Below are 17,401 nucleotides of genomic sequence, written 5' to 3' on the forward strand. Positions count from 1 at the left end.
GTCATCTTCTTATGCTATCCGCAGGACAGGCCTCCCTGCATGGCAGCTGCTTTGCGAACACACAGGTCTTCAGCCGGTGCCGGACCTGCGTAACCCAGCTCATTGTCGGGGCGAGAGGAAGGTTAAACCGCACCCGGGGCTCTGCCCTGACGACCTCACCTGCTGCTGCAGCTCGGAGGCAGGGGTGGGGGGCGTGACCGGGACATGCTGTGAGCAAACAAGCAGAGGACTTGGCCTGGGCCCGTCTCCAAGCAGCCAGCTGCATCTGCAGTTAGGGGGCAGGGCTGGGGTTGGGGTATTTTCACCCGAGTTAAACATGTTTGCCCGACTTCCTCATACTCATTTAGAAAGGGTTTTATAGTAGACTTTTAAAAAGTTGTTTCAAAAATGAGCGATTCAGAATTATAATCCATGTTAAAACAGATCCCCCAGGACTCAAATCGGGGAAGCTAGACGCATGGATGTGCGTGCGGAAGCCAGCAGCTGTTTCTACGGCGAGAAAGAGACTCATTTTCCTTCACCAGTGCGAGGTAGGGGTTGGAATGCTAACCGCAGACCGGGTGGACCTAGAGTCAGGAATGTCAGGACCGTCAGCTGACGCAGCCTGGCCACCAACCCAGGCAGGACACAGAGTGCTGAGGGTGCTGGCACCGAGCACGGATCTGTCCCCAATCTCCTGCTTCAGGATGCACTGAGCGCCCATCCGCAGATGACCTGACCTTTGGCCAGGGAGGAAATCTTTCAGAAATAGCAATTATCAAAAGGGGGCACTTTTTTGGATTGGGTATGTCCCCCAAAACATAATACTACAGAGCTGGCCCCTCTATCTGTGGAGGTGATTCTGTTAATGAGTAAACATTAACCCATCATTTTAAAAGAATAAGGCGGGCCCTAACCTGAATCAGCTGAGCTGTGTGAGCAAGGCCCCATGCGAGGACAGACACACAGCTGCAGCCACAAGCCCAGGTTCGCCGAGGGCCACTCACACGGGAGGGGAGGAGCCCTGACGCTGGACTTGTGGCCCTCAAACACGAGGATGTCAATTTCTGCTATCCACTGGTGGCAAAACCAAACTCGCTGCCGCCGAGCCCACACTGACTCAGAGCGACCTGGCAGGGCAGGGCAGACTGCGTCTCTTCACTCGAGCAGGAAGCCCCGTCCTTCTCCACAGAGCGGCCAGGTTTCAAACTGCTGACCACAATGTGTAACGGCTAGGCCCGCAGGACTCTGTTTTCCTGACAGCAGCACCACGTACTGAGACGGGCACCCAAGCTGAGAACACGCTGGTAGATCACGGGAACAGCCATCACCTGGGCCCACTGTCCATGGCACAGGCTGCTACTGTGCATGCAGGACGTGGCCCTCCCACAGGTGGCAGAGACATCTCCATGCGAATGAATGCAGGAGACCCAGCCCTCAGCAAGGTCAGGGCCTGGTGTGAGGGAGCCACCGGGCAACTGCTACCGCCTACGCTCAGAGGGCACGGCCCACACCGAGGGCACTCAGGTCGTGGCTAGTATGCCTTCTCTGTAGACATTTGAGCGTTGTGGCAGTTACATAATCTGTCAACTTAAGGAAGGGGTAGACTCTGGCCTGTCAATCAGGTCACAGCCTGATGACCTCATTGGAGGCACGACTGAGATAAACAGCTCACTGGAGGTGGGACACACACCCTCACTCCCTGCGAGACATTCCTGCTGACAAGACATATGGAGCCCTGGCTTGGCAGGCAAGCCCTAGAGCTGGAGGAGCCATGTGGAGACCCCTGCCAGCGCTGAGATGCTTCTACCACCATTGGATCCACAAGACTTTCCACCCACTGGCCTGTGATCTTCCTGCACTCGGAGTTGTTGCATGTGTTGTGAGTCTGAAGAGGACCTTACAGATTGGGATCGGACATATGGGCTAATATCAGACTTATGGACTTGATCTGGACTTGGCTGGGAGGTTTTCTTAATGTAAAGTTACTCATTATACACACGAGTGTCTGTGCAGTTTGTTTCTCTAGTCCACCCAGACTCAGAAGCACGTCCTGTGACGGAGCACGTCTTGGGCTGCTCACTCATTTTCTGTGGTGGATAGGTGAAATTTTGCCAAGTGTGCCGGCCTCTCAGCCTCGGAGACACTCATGCCCTCGCTCCCAGGGACTCATGGCCGGCCGCCATATCTGGAGCCGAGGGTCCCCGCAGAGAAGCGTACCTGTCATCGATGGAGTCCACCTTCTCCTGGATGCGGTCCGAGCTGATGTTCCCATCGCTCACCAGCCTGCGGCCAGTGTCCACCACGGCATTGATCTTGTCCTCGCTGGCGTCCATGGTGGTCATGAAGCCCTCCTGCTTCTTGATGGCGGCCTCTGCGCCCTCCAAGGTGGCGGGCATTTCCGTGTGAGCCAAGACGTACTCCTTGGGTGGAGAGAAAAGGGGAGGCCAGGTCGGATCTGCCTCACTTCCCCAAGGACAAGAGGCCCCCTCCCACTTCCAATACCCCGTGATCCAGACCTCCCTCGATATGCTTATATGAGAGGATTGACTGGATCGGGTAAAATTAACAGCCAGGAGGGACAGAACCAGTGGGGACACTGGGGCGTCCCTCCTGAGGGGGCTCTCTGAGGGAAGGAGGGGCCTCGGCTTGGCAGGTGAGCCCCAGGGATCCCCTACATGCAGCAGCGACACACCCACCCCTCGCTGCCCCCACTGCAGACACACTTTGGTTACACCCTGGCCCCTCCCGTTGACCCTCTCCCGGGATCCATTTTGAATCTATTCTTGTTTTCCATTTTTTCTGCTTCCTTTTCGATGCAGGTTTTCCCCTCTCGCTTTGTTGCTATCGTTAATTTTTGTTTTCTTCTTTAAAAAAAAAAGTCTTCCCACATATGAAACCCGGGATAGGTAAATCTAGAGAGACAGTGACTGAATTAACGAGTCCTTGGGGGAATGGCAGGGGAGCCGGTCACCATGAGTACTGACGAAGGACGTGTTCTGAAAGGGACGCGGGTGGTGGCTGTACCACTCTTCCTACTGCGAGGGAATGAGGTGAGCACAGGGTCTGCGGGCCTCGCTCCAGGGGAGCTGGGGACGGATACGCCCTCACCTGGGTTTGCAGCCAAGCACACCAACAGTGCCGCTGCCAAGGAGACCACTCCACTCCCTTGCTGCCCCTCTCCAGGGCGGGTTACAGGGTCTGAGAGTTCTGCGTCTGACCAGGTGCAGGTGCAGCCCCCCTGCCCCATATGTCAGTACGTACCTGGTTGTTGAGAAAGGCCTCGGCCTGCTTGGTGTCCCTGAGGAAGAGCTGGTAGGCGTGCGACTGAGAGAGGAGGTTCTGCCTGTTCTCCCACATCCGGTGCAGCTCGTTCCAGCCGGTGTCCAGGGCCTGCAGCCTCTGCCGCAGGAACATGTACTGGGCGTCGGTCTGGCCCTGGGTGACCATCTCGCCCATGTCCCGCATCTTCTGGTAGTCCTCTTCGTAGTTGTCGATCTCACGCTTGATGCTCTCGTGCTGCGTGAGCAGCTTCTCGGCCTCGGCCAGGGTGTTGGGCATGTCCTCCGAGGCGATGGCCGTCTGGGTCCTGGACAGCCAGGACTGGAAGTCGTCCAGGTCGCGCAGGAACTGCTGCAGCTTGCTGGCCTCTCCCAGGGAGGCCTCGCGGTTCTTCAGGGTGGTCTTCATCTCCTCCCACACGTCGCTGATCTCGGCCAGCCGAGACAGGATGGCCTGCGCCTGGTCCGGGTGCTCAGCCTCCAGCTTCTCCGCCTCCTTCTGCAGGTCGCTCAGCTTTGCCTCGATGGCCACCAGGTCGCGCTCCATGCCCGTCAGCTTGCGCTGCAGGGCCATCACGCCGGCCAGGTCATTGCCCAGGTCCTGGGTGGACTCGATCACCTTGGTCTTCTCGCGGATCCAGGACTTGGTCTCGTTGCACTCCAGGTGGTAGTTCTGGATGCTCAGGGCGGACAGCAGGGCGTCCTTCTTCCTGTCCACCAGCTCGCGGAACTGACCCCACCTGCGCGGGGTGGGCAGAGGCTGTCAGGGAGGACACGCACTCCCACCCATCACACGCCGCTCCTCAGCTCTGCGTGACACCACTGGGGTCCTGAGCATGGCCGGGGACAAGCCAGGCCCAGATGGGGGTGGGTGGGTGACGGTGGGAGGGTGTGCTGCCCTGGTTCCTGTCCCCAACACGCATGTCACTCATCGGTGGGCGCAGGCATAACCCAAAGACCTTCAGTGACCTGCACGCTCACACGCCACCCCGCCCCCCGACTCCAAAAAGCCCGTTCCACAGAACGTTCTGTAAGCAGGGCTTGTCACCCATCACATCTCACACGCCACGACCTCCTGCTCTGGGTCCCATGTGGACGGGACAGGGCAGTGCCAGCCAGCCCCCTCCCACCAGGACCCAGCTGCTGCCAAGGGAGAGGGGGGAGGGGGTGCCCATCAGTGAGGCTTGTCTGCTGCCCCAGTGACAGATGCCAACCCCCTGACCCCAGCACCACTCTGCCAGTGATGCCAGCCAGGACATTCCCGGCTGCTGGGCCCTGTGAGTGAGCTCAGCCTGGGCTGGTGCCCCTCCCCGCCCCCCTGCCCCCCTGCCCACCTCGTATTGAGCTTGTCCTGCTGGGCCTTGATCTCCTTCTCGCTCGGGTGGCCACTGTGCATCAGCTGCCGCGCAATCTGGTTCACCACCGCCACCCGCGACGCCTGGTTGTTCATCTCAGGTTCCAGGCTCTCAAACCTGGGAAGGCCCGGGTGGGTCCCTCGCGTCAGCCCCACAGGCGGGTGGGTGGATGGGAGGGCTCCCTGGCCCCGGCCAGCCCCGCCCTCACCCCGCCCTCACCCCGCCCCATCGGGCTGCAGCGCCCCCCCCACCTGTGCTGCACGACCTCCAGGTCCTCCAGCTTCTCCGGGATGAGCATGCCGTTGAGCCACTGCTCCTTCTCGTCGATCCAGAGCTCGCAGGCATCGGCCTCGCTCAGCATCTTGTACAGGGCCAGGGTGTCCTGCAGTGCCTGCTTGCGCAGCCGCGTCAGCTCCGCCAGCTCCTGGTAGCGCTCCTCGATGCCGGACAGCCGGCCCTGCACGTCCGGGGACTGCGCCTGGGGAGGGGGCAGGGCGCTGGCTTGCTCGTGCAGCGAATCCAGGGTGGGCCGGTAGTTGGCGATCTCCTCAGCCACGTCCTTGTGCTTCTTGACCAGGGCCTGTGTGGAGTACTCGTCGTGTCCCACGTCACTGCTGGACACGATCTTGAGGATGTCCAGCATCCAGGCGTCCATGTCATCGGCGTCTGCCTGGAACTGCTGTAGCTGCAGGGCCTCCTCCAGCCGTTGCTTGCGCACGGCTGAGAGCCGCTCCAGGCTGGCCCACTGCTCCCGGATGTGCAGGGTCCGCTCGCGGATCTTCTCCGCCCCGAAGTGCTCCTCGGCGATCATGGCCTCCCCCTCCCGGATGGCCTGCTCAAAGTGGCCGCTGCGGCCGCTCATCTCATCCTCAAAAGCCCGGTGTTCGCTCAGCAGGCGCACGACGCTGGTCAGGTCCTTGCCATAGTCGTCTGAGGACAGGATCTTCTCCTTCTCTCGGATCCAGCCCTCCTCCTCCGCCATCTCCCAGAAGAACTTCCAGAGGCGGCGGGACTCCTCCAGGCGGGCACGGCGCTCGGCCGCCAGCTGGCAGAGCTCCTGGTAGCAGAACTCCATGTGGGCCACGCGGTCTCGGATCACCTGCGGGTCGCAGGGCTTGTAGCCTGTGTGTGCACAAAGGGGGAGTGAGGGTCTCACGCAGGCCCCACTCACCTGCAGGCGGCCAGCCCAGGGCCCACGCTCACCGCTGTCAGACTCATGCCAGGGGAGAGGACAATGGAGCACTTCCAGGATCCTGGTGGGGGGCGGGGAAGGGGTTGGGGCAAGGACTCCAGACCAAGGGATGCCTTGGAGCCAAGAACACACACAGAGTGCGCGCAGGGAGGCAGCCGGACTGAACTGCTTCTCAAAGACGAGAAGCAAAGGCCAGGCCTCCAGTGAGCACTCCCCGTGCTGGCGGGCACACGTGAAGGCCCAGAGGGGCCCCAAGGCCACAGCCGCACTGAGCCTGAGCAGAGGCTCGGGAGACAGGCTCAGAACCAGGCTGCCCTCAAGTGTTCTCAAAAGACACAGAGGCTCACAGAGCCTGCACGGTGAGCCCAGAGCTCGCTCCGAGCACAATCCCAATACCCCCACCCCATCCCAGAGAGGGACCTCGGGTGACCTGCCTGGTGCAGCCCGGCCTCACCTTCACCGTCCGTTGCAAACTTCTGGGCAGAGGCATTGACACCCCGCACCCGCTCGGCCTGGATGCCGATGTCGGCTTCTACCAGCGCGTGCTTCTGCAGCAGGTCTTCCACGCCCAGCAGGTGCTTGCCATAGTCTTGAGAGAGCAACAGCACCTGTGCACGGAGGGAGCCGAGAGGACGCCTGAGACACGCACGCTGGCCTCAGCACCCCGCCCCTCTCCCTGGCATCCTTCTCCAGATGCCTGCAGGGACAGAGGGTCATCAGCAGACAGAGCACGGCAAACCAGAAAGCCGGCCTTTCTGCAGGAGAGGCAGCATGAACTGCGGAGCTCCTACTGAGGGGGAGGGAGGGAGATCCTCGGTGCAGACCACCCAAGAAAAAGGCGGTGCTTCAAGCCCACCCACAGGAGCCCCGGAAGCAAGGCCTGGTGATCGGCACCCCCAAACCAGGCCCTCAAAGCTCAGGGGCACAGGTTTGTTTTTCACACACATGAGCCTGTGAGCAGAAGTCCACTGGACACGGGGAGCAGACAGACCTACCTACCAAGGGCTGAACCACGGGGAGGGAGTGTGGTCAGAGAAGAGAGATTCCGAGAGGCAAACTGGGGCCCCAAGAAGAAACTGATCAAAAAGAAAGGCGATCAGGAAGAAGAAGTCACTTCGAAGCCTGGCCGGGTGAGCGAATGCCTTCCTTGGTCTTGGGGCTTCTTCCTGGGGCACCTCAACAGGAGTGGCCACGGAGCAGGCGAGAGGAACTTGGTCAAAGAGCTTCCATGCCGTTCCCGTTAACCACGTCAGGTGGGCAGCACATGTGCAAACCAGGGCTGCAGCTGAGCCCACAGAGGCCTGTCCTTGCTCCTCCCTGAGCTGGGCACCTGGGGCCTCGGGTCACCCCTGTCCAGATGGGCCTTTCTGTGCTGAGCCCACGCTCGGCCACAGTGAAGAGCACTGTGGATCAGGACAGCAGGAGGGAAGCCCAGCAATGGCCGGAGAGGTGGGCAACCTCACTACAACGTCCGGCCACCGCCCCGTGATGGACGCGGAGACCAGGCAGTGCCCTGTGGTCTGCTGTCTGCACTGCTGCCACTCTGACTGGCGGCCCCCTCCAAGTCAGACACCTCTCCCCCTTACACACACAAATGCACACACGAGAGATAGAAGAGACAAGACCTCCAAAGCCGTAGGGTTACAGACTGGCTGATGGCCTCGGGTCGGGGGGGACGGGGGCGGCAGCTACAGTTCCCACAGGCCAAGTCCCTGGGCCCTCACCTTCATCTCGTCCATCCAGTCCATGATGTACAGCATCTCCTGGAAGATCTTCTGCAGCCCCAGGTTCATCTCGAGCCGCTGACGCCGGGCCCGCAGCAGCTCCAGCAGGTACTCCCAGAGCCGGATGACGTTGTCCTTGCGCGCGGTGATGCGCTTGATGTCGTGGTAGTTCTCTGCCTCCAGTTCGCGGGCCACGGCCACCACGGCCTGCACGCGCTCCTCGTATGCCGCGATGTCCGTCTCGATGGCCTCATGTTTCTTTGTAGCGGCCTCCACGGCCGGAAGGTCAAAGCCAAAGTTGTCCTGTGGGCAAGCAAGTGGGCAGCTGAAGCGCAGCTGACTGGGCAGAGGGGCGAGGGGCAGCTGCGGACCCTGAGCTTCCTCCCTGAGGTCTCCCCACCTGGCCCTGCCTCCGCTGTCTAGCTGAGCACGACCCAGTGACTCTAGAGGACAGAGTGGAACTGCCCCACTGCGTCCCTGGGGAAGGCCGTTTTCACAGGGGCAGGCAGACGAGCTGGTCTCTGGCCTGCAGAGCAGCGCCACACTTGACCGCTGCCCGACTGGGGCCGTGCCTTCCCTCCCTGCTGTCAGGGTGACCCCAGGGGACAGGGAGGAGCTGCCCCACGTGGGTTTCTGAGACAGCAACTCTTTATGGGAGTCGAACACCCCCGTCATCCCCCTGTAGAGTGGCTGGTGGTTTCAAACTGCTGGCCTTGTGGTTTGCAGCCCGACACTTAACCTACTATGCCACCGGGGTGCTTTCTGCCATCACGTTGGAGCCCTGACTTAGTTCCCAATCAGTGGGGGCTCTGTGGTCTCAGAGGCCGGGAGAAAGAGTGAATCCTCAAACACTTGTGTGTGCGGCCAGTGCACAGACAGAGGCTCCACACCAAGCAGGCTTAAGCTGCTACTGAATCTGTAGATGGTCCAAACCCGTGGACGGTTCCCAAGGGAGGGATTTACAGTTGCCCCCTTGAGTGACTTGCGGGGCAGGGACTCCCAAGCACGAGGCGGGTGTGGAATGAGGGGCAGTCCAGGCCCGCCCCCCCTCCGCGTCTGGACTGCCGGACCTGAGACACCAGGCGCTGGTTTTCGCTCAGCCAGGTCTCCCGCATGGCTGCCTTGCGGTCAAATCTGCGGGCCAGCTGTTCCAGTTTCTCCTGCCGGATGAGCTCGTTCCGCAGGGCCAGTTCCCGCTCGTGCTCCGCTTTTTCCAGTCTCTCCCAGGCCTGCAGGAGGAAGAGCAGATCAGGGGCCTGGCCTTTGCCACACTCCACGGCCGGTCTTCTTCAAAACACCCAGGAGCTCAGCGGGCATACTGTGCCCGTTCACTGACTCTTAACTTTGAAACGGAAGGGGTACTTTTTAAGTTCTTAAAATTTTGTTCTGAGTTTAACCCTATGGGGACGCTCTCCCTTATCTGAACAACAGATCACTGTTGTGCCTGGGAAACAAGAGCCGACCCCGTGACCCTGAGGGTACCCGGTGAAAAGGAGCCACGGATCGCTCAGCTGAATCTACCCGAGCGGAAGTCGTCGTTATCTTAGACAGCGCTGATCACAGGAACAGAAGACAGAGGGCGTTTCCTGAGAAAGTAATCAGCTCGGCCCTGGGCCACATCTGGCCGTGTCTGAGATTATCCGTATACAAGTCACGTCTCACAAAGTGAGAGACAAAACGAGGCATCTCGTACACAAGGATCTCGGTGTGGACCGTGAGCTCAGGCCCAGACTGTTCAGAGTTCTGGTGGAAATGATGCCGCCTGTGCAGACGCAGCAGACCATGGTGGGCACCGAGCAGACCCCAAACCCCACAGCTCTGGAGAGAACCCCAACACCGGGGAAGGAGGCTGCGAGCTCCCCCTTCTGCTCGCTGCAGCCATGGACATGAGACGGATGGAGAGGGGCAACGGCGTGCCAGCCACGTCCAAGACAAGGTGGGGCCTGAGACACTCTGAGGCTCCCTCCAGACCTCCAGGGGACCTGCCGACTACAGACGTCAGTGCTCTGCAAGGCCTGAGCAGTGGCAGGGACGAATCCTCTCAGGCCTCCGGGCTCCTAACCATCAAGGACCCAGGTGGACCCTGCAGCGTGGAGCTGGCCAGGCAAAGCTGGGAAGTGGAATGGGTGGGGGTACCTTGTTGATGTCCGAGATGAGCTTCCCCTCCCGGGGCATGTAGACCTTCTGGTTGTTGGCCCGCATCTTGCTTTGGATGGTGAAGAGGAGGACTTCCAAGTTCCCCTTCTCAGTAAATCTACACACAGAGGAAGATTATCAGTGCTGACCACTGCTCTGCGTCCCTGCGAGGGAGCAGCCCCCCACCCCCCAACACTGCCACATAGCTAGCAGGTATGTTTTGTGTGAGATGCACGTGGGAGCATGGGCCCTGGGTTGGCTGGGGCTACAGTAGACGTGACATGTACACTAGAGAGGGTACAGTAGACGTGACATGTACACAAGAGGGTAATATAGACGCAGGATATACACTAGAGAGAGGGTACTACAGATGTGACATGTACACCACAGAGAGGGTACTATAGACATTAACATGTACACCAGAGAGGGTACTACAGATGTGACATGTACACAAGAGGAGGAACTACATACGTGATACATTCACAGAGAGAGGGTACTACAGACGTGACATGTACACCAGAGAGAGGGTGATGGGTCAGATAGAGGGCACTAGAAACCCCAGACTCCTGTGGTGGGTGTTTATTAACAGTTGCGGGGTGACACTGGGGAGGGAGAAGGGCGCACAATATCTGAGGCATCATCCCAAACAAGGTTTGAACCGTAGGTCCTGGACAAAGGACTGACTGCACCCAGGGTGTGGCTGAATGCACTCACAAGTGTCGCACGCCCCCCTAATGCCTGGGGTTCACACCCGAGAGGAGTTTCCAGGAAGAGGAGGGAGAGTAGCCTTGGGACAGTGGCCGTGGCAAAGAACACAAAGGTCATGAGCTTGTACCCATGAGTCTTCATTTTAAAAAGGTAACTCATTCACGGGCCGGAAGAGTAATATGAACGGACACCCCTAGTGTGAAGACTCTCACATTGTGCTGTGCACAATGGGATGGGCTTGAAGGCGGGGTCCTGACAGCTCAGACGCCCTGGGGTGTGGTAACACCCACCTGTACCACCCATCCTTTCAAAACCAAGTCCTAGTGGAGCTCACAGTTAAGCACTTGCCAGAGAGACAACTCCATGGGGGAAGACATGCCCGCCTGCTTCGGGGAGACGCTGCCTCAGGGGGGAGCCCCGGGGAGCTGGTCTGCCCCATCCTCTGGAGTCACACTGAGCGGGCACTGACTTGAGGGCACCACACAACACCTCTCAGATCTCAAAAGCTGGCATTTGGAGGGGGAAAGACTCGGCACACGGGCCTGTATCATGGGTTAAAGGTTGGCAGTTCGAAGCCACCCATCGCTGGGAGGGAGCAGGATGAGGGGGTCTGCTCCCATGGTGACTTACAGCCTCGGAAACCCCACACAGGGTTGCGACTCAACGGCAGTGGGCTGGGGTTTGGGGGATCACCCGTCAGGCCCCCTGCGCCCTGTACGTCAGGGGCACATCCCTGTAAGGAAAAGGCTGAGCCTGGGCAAGATCTGTAAGTCATCTCAGAGACACGGGCGGATGAAAAAGGACTAGGCAGGCCCCTGATGAGGAGGGGCGCTCGAGGGGTGTCAGGAAGCCCAGCTGGCTGTGGAGCTCCCTCCCTCGTCTCCTATAGGAATGATGGCCCTTTGCAGTCTGTGTCTGGTAATTACATAATCTGGTGTCAGTTTGAGGATTCAGAGTGAAGGGGTGGAGTTTCTCCTGTCAATCAGGTGATAGCCAATGAGGCCTCCGTGAGGGCATGGCCTTCCCGAGGGTTCCGGAACTCCATATTCATCCCCAGAGGCGGGGGTGGGGGCAACCACGACTGCTCACTTCCTGAGAGCCGCTCTACTGACAAGACACATGGCACTACGCTGATAAACCCCGAGTCCCAGGAACTGGAGGAGCCACGTGGAGACCCCCCCAACAGTGCTGAGATGCTCACAACGCCACTGGGTCCACAAGACTTCCCACCCACTGGCCTGTGATCACCCTGCATTTGGTGTCATTGCACGTGTTGCGTAAGTCTAGAGAGGACGTTATGGACTGGTATCGGACATACTGGCTAATATCGGACTTATGGACTGAAAAGGCTGGGGTGTTTTCTTAATGTACAATGACTCTGATATAAAAGTCTCTCCTATACATGTGTGGGTGTCTGTGAATGGGCCATCTTACTTGGGGGGCTTCTCCACCGTGCGGTACGTGTTGAACGCCTGGAGCTGCTGCTGGACCCCCACCAGCGAATTGGCAAACTTGCGGTTGTTGAGGATGATGATGGTTTGCTCGATCCACTCCAGGAGGTCCGAGGCGAGTGACTCGTACTTCTCGATCATCTTCTCCGTCTCGATGGCGTTGTCCAGCACCTGCAGGCAGAGGGCAGGCCGGGGCCACGTGAGCAAGCAGGTCATGCTGTCCGGAGCATGCGTGCACGTGCACACACACCGACTGCTTCTGAGCGGCCCTGGCACACGCCCTTCGGTTCAGCCATTCCTGGCGTGCACGTGCACGGTGACAGTGAGCCAAGTGCCATTGGATCCGTGACCTCCCTTCCCCAAGGTGAGAGGTTCAAGACTCTGGACACCACCCAGTGCGCCTAACCTCCAAAACTCCTGAAGGAAACCACAAAAGGCCTCTGAGACAGTCCGGCTCGGTCCTGAGAGATCCCGCTCCACGCCACTGAGAGGGCACGTGCCCGAGAGCACCTGCCGAGAGGTCGAGCAGACCCGGAAACACAACCCCAAACAAGGTCCCTTCCGCAGTGGTGGGAAGGAGTTCATGCCCCGACCCCAGCCCAAACCAGCAACTCCCTACAGTCTGCCAGGGAGAGGGGTGTCTCTGGGTTCCTAGCTCAATATTGCCACTGCCCTTCTGGGTGAAGCGGCTTCTGAAATCCCACAGGTGCCCTCTCCTCAAGAACTAGCTCCCCTATGGTCTCCCACGACCATGGGACGGGTGAGCACTCACCTTTCCGATTCGCTTCCCCTCCACGGCCAGGGCCTTCATCTTGGAGAAGTAGTGGTAGTAAGTGACCACGTAGGTGATGATGGATTTCTCATCAGGGTGGTCCACGCTGATATCTGTAAGGGAGACACATGCAGGTCAGTGGCAGGCACAGCTTGGGGCTGTCCCACAACACCCGGCAGGTCAGTGTGTCCCCTTTTTTCTGGACCGGGCAGCTCACGCCTCTGTCCGTGTGTCCATCATAAGGAGAAGGACAAGAAGACCCCTCAGTGACTCAGCCGATGAGTACTCATAAAATGCCCTTAATCTGCCCAGCTCCGAGCCTGGAGAAGTAGGGGTCAAGGCGCCGGAAGGCTAGTCCAGTGGGAGGAAGGAGGCAGCAGGTACACTCAGGACTCGGAGCAAGGCAGCTGCACCTCACACATGCAGAGCTCACCCCCATCCCAGCTGCACCGGCCCCCCAGGGGGCCTCCTTTCTGCCCCTGGCACCAACTCTGCCTCCGCTGATCTTGGGAAAGCTCAGTTACCTCCTCTGCCCTCCTCGTGCACCTGTAAGTCACCGCATACGAGCCCAGGGGTGTCCCATTATGGACTCCCCACCGACCGTCACCACGATTCAGACTACCGGCGCACGGCCTCCTCCTTGGGCCTCTCCCTCCCTATCAGCCAGAGCACAGAACACGAGTCCTTTCCTCTGAGCTCATGCCGCTGGCTGGGCTGTGCACAGGGCAGGGCCATGCACCGGGCTGGGCAGAGTGCAGGCCCCCACCTCCTAGCACCTGGCTGCTGCCACGGGCACCCTCCCCTTCCCTCCAGGGGACAGCCTGGCTCCTCTCTCCACACCAACGTGACTGATGACTCCTCATACCCTACCGTTTCCAATGTTCCTTTGTCACAACGATCCTTTGTCTGACGTGGGCTTTCCCATCGCCTCCCTCCTGCCCCACACGCCAGCACAGCCTTCCTCTGCCTCTCCTTCCTCTGCCCTTAGCACCAGCATCTGCAGGGACGGCTCGCCCCTTGCAAGGGTCACTCACCCACGGCCTGCTAGTTGTCGTGTAAACGACCACGCCCCCAGCCAGAACCTTGTTTTTGTGAGCTCCTGCCAGTCCGAGTGTTTTGCTGCACAAGACCTGGAGGGAACGCTCACCCCCGGTGGTCTGACGTAGGACGGTTCATTGACCTGGACGAGGCTCATGACCCCCACTCCCCCACCCCCCCGTGTGCAGTTTTTCTGGGGGTGAGGGAGGCACATCTTTCCATGAGTGATCCATACAGCGCTGCAGACGGTGATTACCGTCCCTAGATACTTGCTGGTCAATGTTTAATTTGATGATTTACTGCTCAAAACACTGCCCTAAAAATTGAGTCTCTCAAACTAATCAGGGACATGATGCTGGGGAACACGGACCCCAGCGCCGATCTCTTTGCTGACGATGGCAGCAGAGGCGGGGGTCCGTGAGACGCTCCCGTAAGACATGCGGGGAAAGACAAGGACCCAGCTAGAAGACCCTCAAGAACTGTCTGAATTAGAAATGGCATCCCAGTCCCAGGGATACTGTCGATGACCCAGAACCTTCCACAACAGAGTTGTTACAACTCTCTCAACACCAGCGTCCATCCCCCTTTGTTCATTATTAGAGAAAGTGGCTATGATGTGTGTAAGAGGCCTCTCAATGCACACGCACAAATACACCTTCATTTCCATCCAGGCCCCTTCCAGGCTGGGTGGCCATAGGAGAAATTAATGATCGAGTCACAGTGATGTGACTGAACAGAGGTTCCCCATCAAAGAACCCCTCGTGATCAAGGAGAAACTCCTCCCAGGCAAGATGGGCTCCCTGTGCAGAGAAGATGATGACCCACAGAATTTGGGCGCTCTGTCTGTGTTCTGAGAAAGTATGCCAGGCGTGGGCGGACACAGACCTGGATCTTGCTGTGTCCTACAGGGAGGGCATCGGTCGCTCTGAGGGTCAGAAGAGAGCAAGAGGCCAAGGTGGCAGCGTGACCCTGACCTGCCCTTGGGGAGTTCAACTTCCGTTTCTGTGTTTACATGGACTGACGTTCCACTTGCACGCACACACCCTGTTTTATGACTTGCTCCCAGGTCAGGCATCCTGCAGATGCCAGTGCTAGGGAGGAACGATTCCTTCTGTTTTCAAAATTAGGATTTTGTTCAGCCAGGGAGTTGCGGGTCACAGCAGTGTGTGAATGCCCTGCAGTGGGACCTGGTGCGGAGAGATGGGATGCTCCTCCTGGCTCCCAAGCAAACACCACACGCAGCAGCCTGCGCACCAGGTTCCTTCTCCGCGTCCTTGGTCCAGCCCCTCTGAATGTCATCCCACCCTAATGAGACCCCACCTGAGTCCCCACAGCCCACACATTCAGCTCCTCTTCCGCCAGCACATAGGAACGAACGGGCACAAAGCAGGCTCACAGGAGCCCCCTCACCTTCGGGGTCCAGCAGCTTGGTGAGGCCCAGGTGCTGCTCTGCCAGGTTGAAGGCGTTCTGCAGATTGTAGTGAGCATTGGATTTCTTCAGTTTGTCGAAGTCTATCAGGTCAGGCCTGCGAGGGACGCACGGCAGACCACAAGTGTGAGACCAGCGACATGGTCCCTGCTCCTCACACGCCGACCTCATGACTGCGGGCACACTCCCCACAGCCAAAGCAGGGGCTTCCCAAACGCCCCAGCTCTTCAAGGCAACGGGCACAAGCTGGCTTGGCTCGGGAACTGTCTGTGCTCCCCATGCAGCTCTCAAGGGGAGGACCGGGGAGCCCCACGTGGGGCATGCGGCACCCAAGGGAGCCCTGGACCTGCTACTGAGAAAAGCAGCATTCTCCCTACCTCCCCACCCCCACCCCAGCACTGAGGACTCACCGGTGCTTGTGTATGAGTGCATTGAAGGCCATGCCGTCCCTCCAGCTGGTGGTGAAGTTGTGGATGTTGACATTGGGGTACCTGCCGGGGAAAGCACTGGGGTTACCAGCTGTGGTCAGTGCAGTGTGGACAGTCATCAGAGCCTAAGGCTTCAGCACCAAAAGGACGATCTGGTCAGAGGGACGTCACAGCTCTGGTGGACTCTTAAGCTGGAAGACACGTAGTGTACATGGCTTTTCTTGCTCGGCGAGTCTCCTGTGGCCAGGACTAAAACACAGGACTCTTCCTTAGGGAAAGGCGACCGGAGCCCAGGGAGACCCGGGTCTCTCCGCTTCCACGGGAAGGTGCTAGGCGTAGCCCCGGGACACTCAGTGTTCCTCTTTCCTTCTGCTTACACGGCGGGAGCCTTGCTGGAGAAATGTGCCTCCGTTGGGCAAACTAGACCCTTGACCACTCCGTTGTTCTAGGCGTTTCTGCTGAAGCTCATGAGAGGCTCACAGTGACTGCAGTGCCCTCTAAGCTCCTCTGGCCCCCACCACTCCAGCCCACACCTGGACAGCCGGGACATGAGGGGTCTCCATACAAACACGTAGGGCTGCAGGACCCTAAGCCAATCTGTGAGACCTTTAGAGGTTTGGCATCCACTGAGCCCTGATAACTACAGCGAATGACAAACAGTGATCTTTGCTTCAACTAACAAGAGGGTGAAAGGAAGAGAAGAGGAGACAGGTACCGTGGAGAGACGACTCTCAGGTGTAGGGAGCGGAGCTTTCCAAGGGCAGGAGAAATGTCAAGAGCAAACTCCCCCAGCCACTTAAAAAGAAGGTGGTCATGGGTGCGAGGGTAGGGATGCTTCCAGGTCCCACAGTTCCGAGCACACGGCTCTCTGCATTGTCCCCAGTCAAGGGACGGGAACGGTGGTGGCCACGGGGCACGCCCAGGACATAAACTCGAGCTCCTGCCATCCTGTCGGCATCTCAAGACTTCTCAACGGGAGCCAGAGGGAAAGCCACTTGTCAGCACTTCGTGAAGGGTGCCCTGGACACCCGCCCGCCCTCTGGGCAACCTCGGTCCACACTCACCCGGCCGTCTTCATCTGGCACCAGAGCAGCAGCGCGTCCTTGGCCGACTTCTTCTCCTTGTTGTCTTCTGTCTCCACGCTGATGTCCTGGATCTGTGGTGCACACACAGTAGCCACGTGAGCAGGCAGCCAGGGCCCCTCACACGTGGAAGGAGCGAGCCTGAGACCACCCCAAGCCCTGGGCAGTGCGCTCTGCGTGCCCTGAAGCCAGGACCAGGCTTTCTCAGTTGCCTGTCCCTGCAGGGATGGCTCTAGCCTCCTCGAACTGAACTGCCGCTGCGGTCCTTGTGGTGTGCTCGGGAGAGACCAGGCCTGGTTTTCACAGGTGGACATTTTCACGTCGGAGACACTGTGCACACCCTTTCCTGAAGGCTGGCCAGACTCGGGAGCAAGAGCGGACTCGCTGCCTAGTTTCCGTGTGGCCTGCACCCCTGAACCTGACAGGAGGTGTGTTTACAAGGTGACACTCGCCCTCCCAGCAGACTGCTGGGACCAGACTGTCCTTGATTTCGTCCCTTTGACCATAATAAAAGGAGGCAAAGGGTGGGGGAGGACACAGGGCTGGTCTGGTGGGCAACCCTCTCCTGCTGGCTCGGACCATCAGATGCCTCTCCACCCACTCTACAGAGACCCGTCCATGACAGAGTTCATGGGAAAAGAGGAGAGAGGATAAAACGGAAGACAAAGAAGCTAGAAACCTTCAACTCTGAAAGAATCCTTGGAAAGGGAACGACTTGCTCTTACACTGTTCTCCATTTTCACTGCGGTGCAGACACCACAGGGCCGCCTGAGGGTCAGACAGAACTTCCCACGTGACCCGTTCTTGTATTCCTGTGCAAGGAAGG

The 17,401-nt window shown here is 59.0% G+C and overlaps 1 protein-coding gene across 1 annotated transcript in view; it reads right to left on the reverse strand.

Moving 5' to 3' along the window:
• The window catches only part of SPTBN1 (spectrin beta, non-erythrocytic 1), a 127,758-nt gene that overhangs the window by 24,970 nt on the left and 85,387 nt on the right, over positions 1–17,401 (reverse strand). The window contains exons 4-16 of the mRNA XM_030886672.2: positions 16,558–16,649; positions 15,476–15,556; positions 15,047–15,162; positions 12,599–12,711; positions 11,810–11,997; positions 9,668–9,785; positions 8,602–8,760; positions 7,532–7,834; positions 6,262–6,415; positions 4,867–5,737; positions 4,595–4,732; positions 3,244–4,000; positions 2,200–2,402 (exon numbers count right to left, since the gene is read on the reverse strand). Of these exons, the coding sequence (XP_030742532.1) occupies positions 2,200–2,402; positions 3,244–4,000; positions 4,595–4,732; positions 4,867–5,737; positions 6,262–6,415; positions 7,532–7,834; positions 8,602–8,760; positions 9,668–9,785; positions 11,810–11,997; positions 12,599–12,711; positions 15,047–15,162; positions 15,476–15,556; positions 16,558–16,649 (3,293 nt within the window). The remainder of the gene's footprint in view (positions 1–2,199; positions 2,403–3,243; positions 4,001–4,594; positions 4,733–4,866; positions 5,738–6,261; positions 6,416–7,531; positions 7,835–8,601; positions 8,761–9,667; positions 9,786–11,809; positions 11,998–12,598; positions 12,712–15,046; positions 15,163–15,475; positions 15,557–16,557; positions 16,650–17,401) is intronic.

This window comes from Echinops telfairi, unplaced genomic scaffold, assembly GCF_000313985.2.
Source record: "Echinops telfairi isolate 266 unplaced genomic scaffold, ASM31398v2 ScPeMD7_2573;HRSCAF=3158, whole genome shotgun sequence".
In the NCBI taxonomy this organism is placed as follows: Eukaryota; Metazoa; Chordata; class Mammalia; order Afrosoricida; family Tenrecidae; genus Echinops; species Echinops telfairi.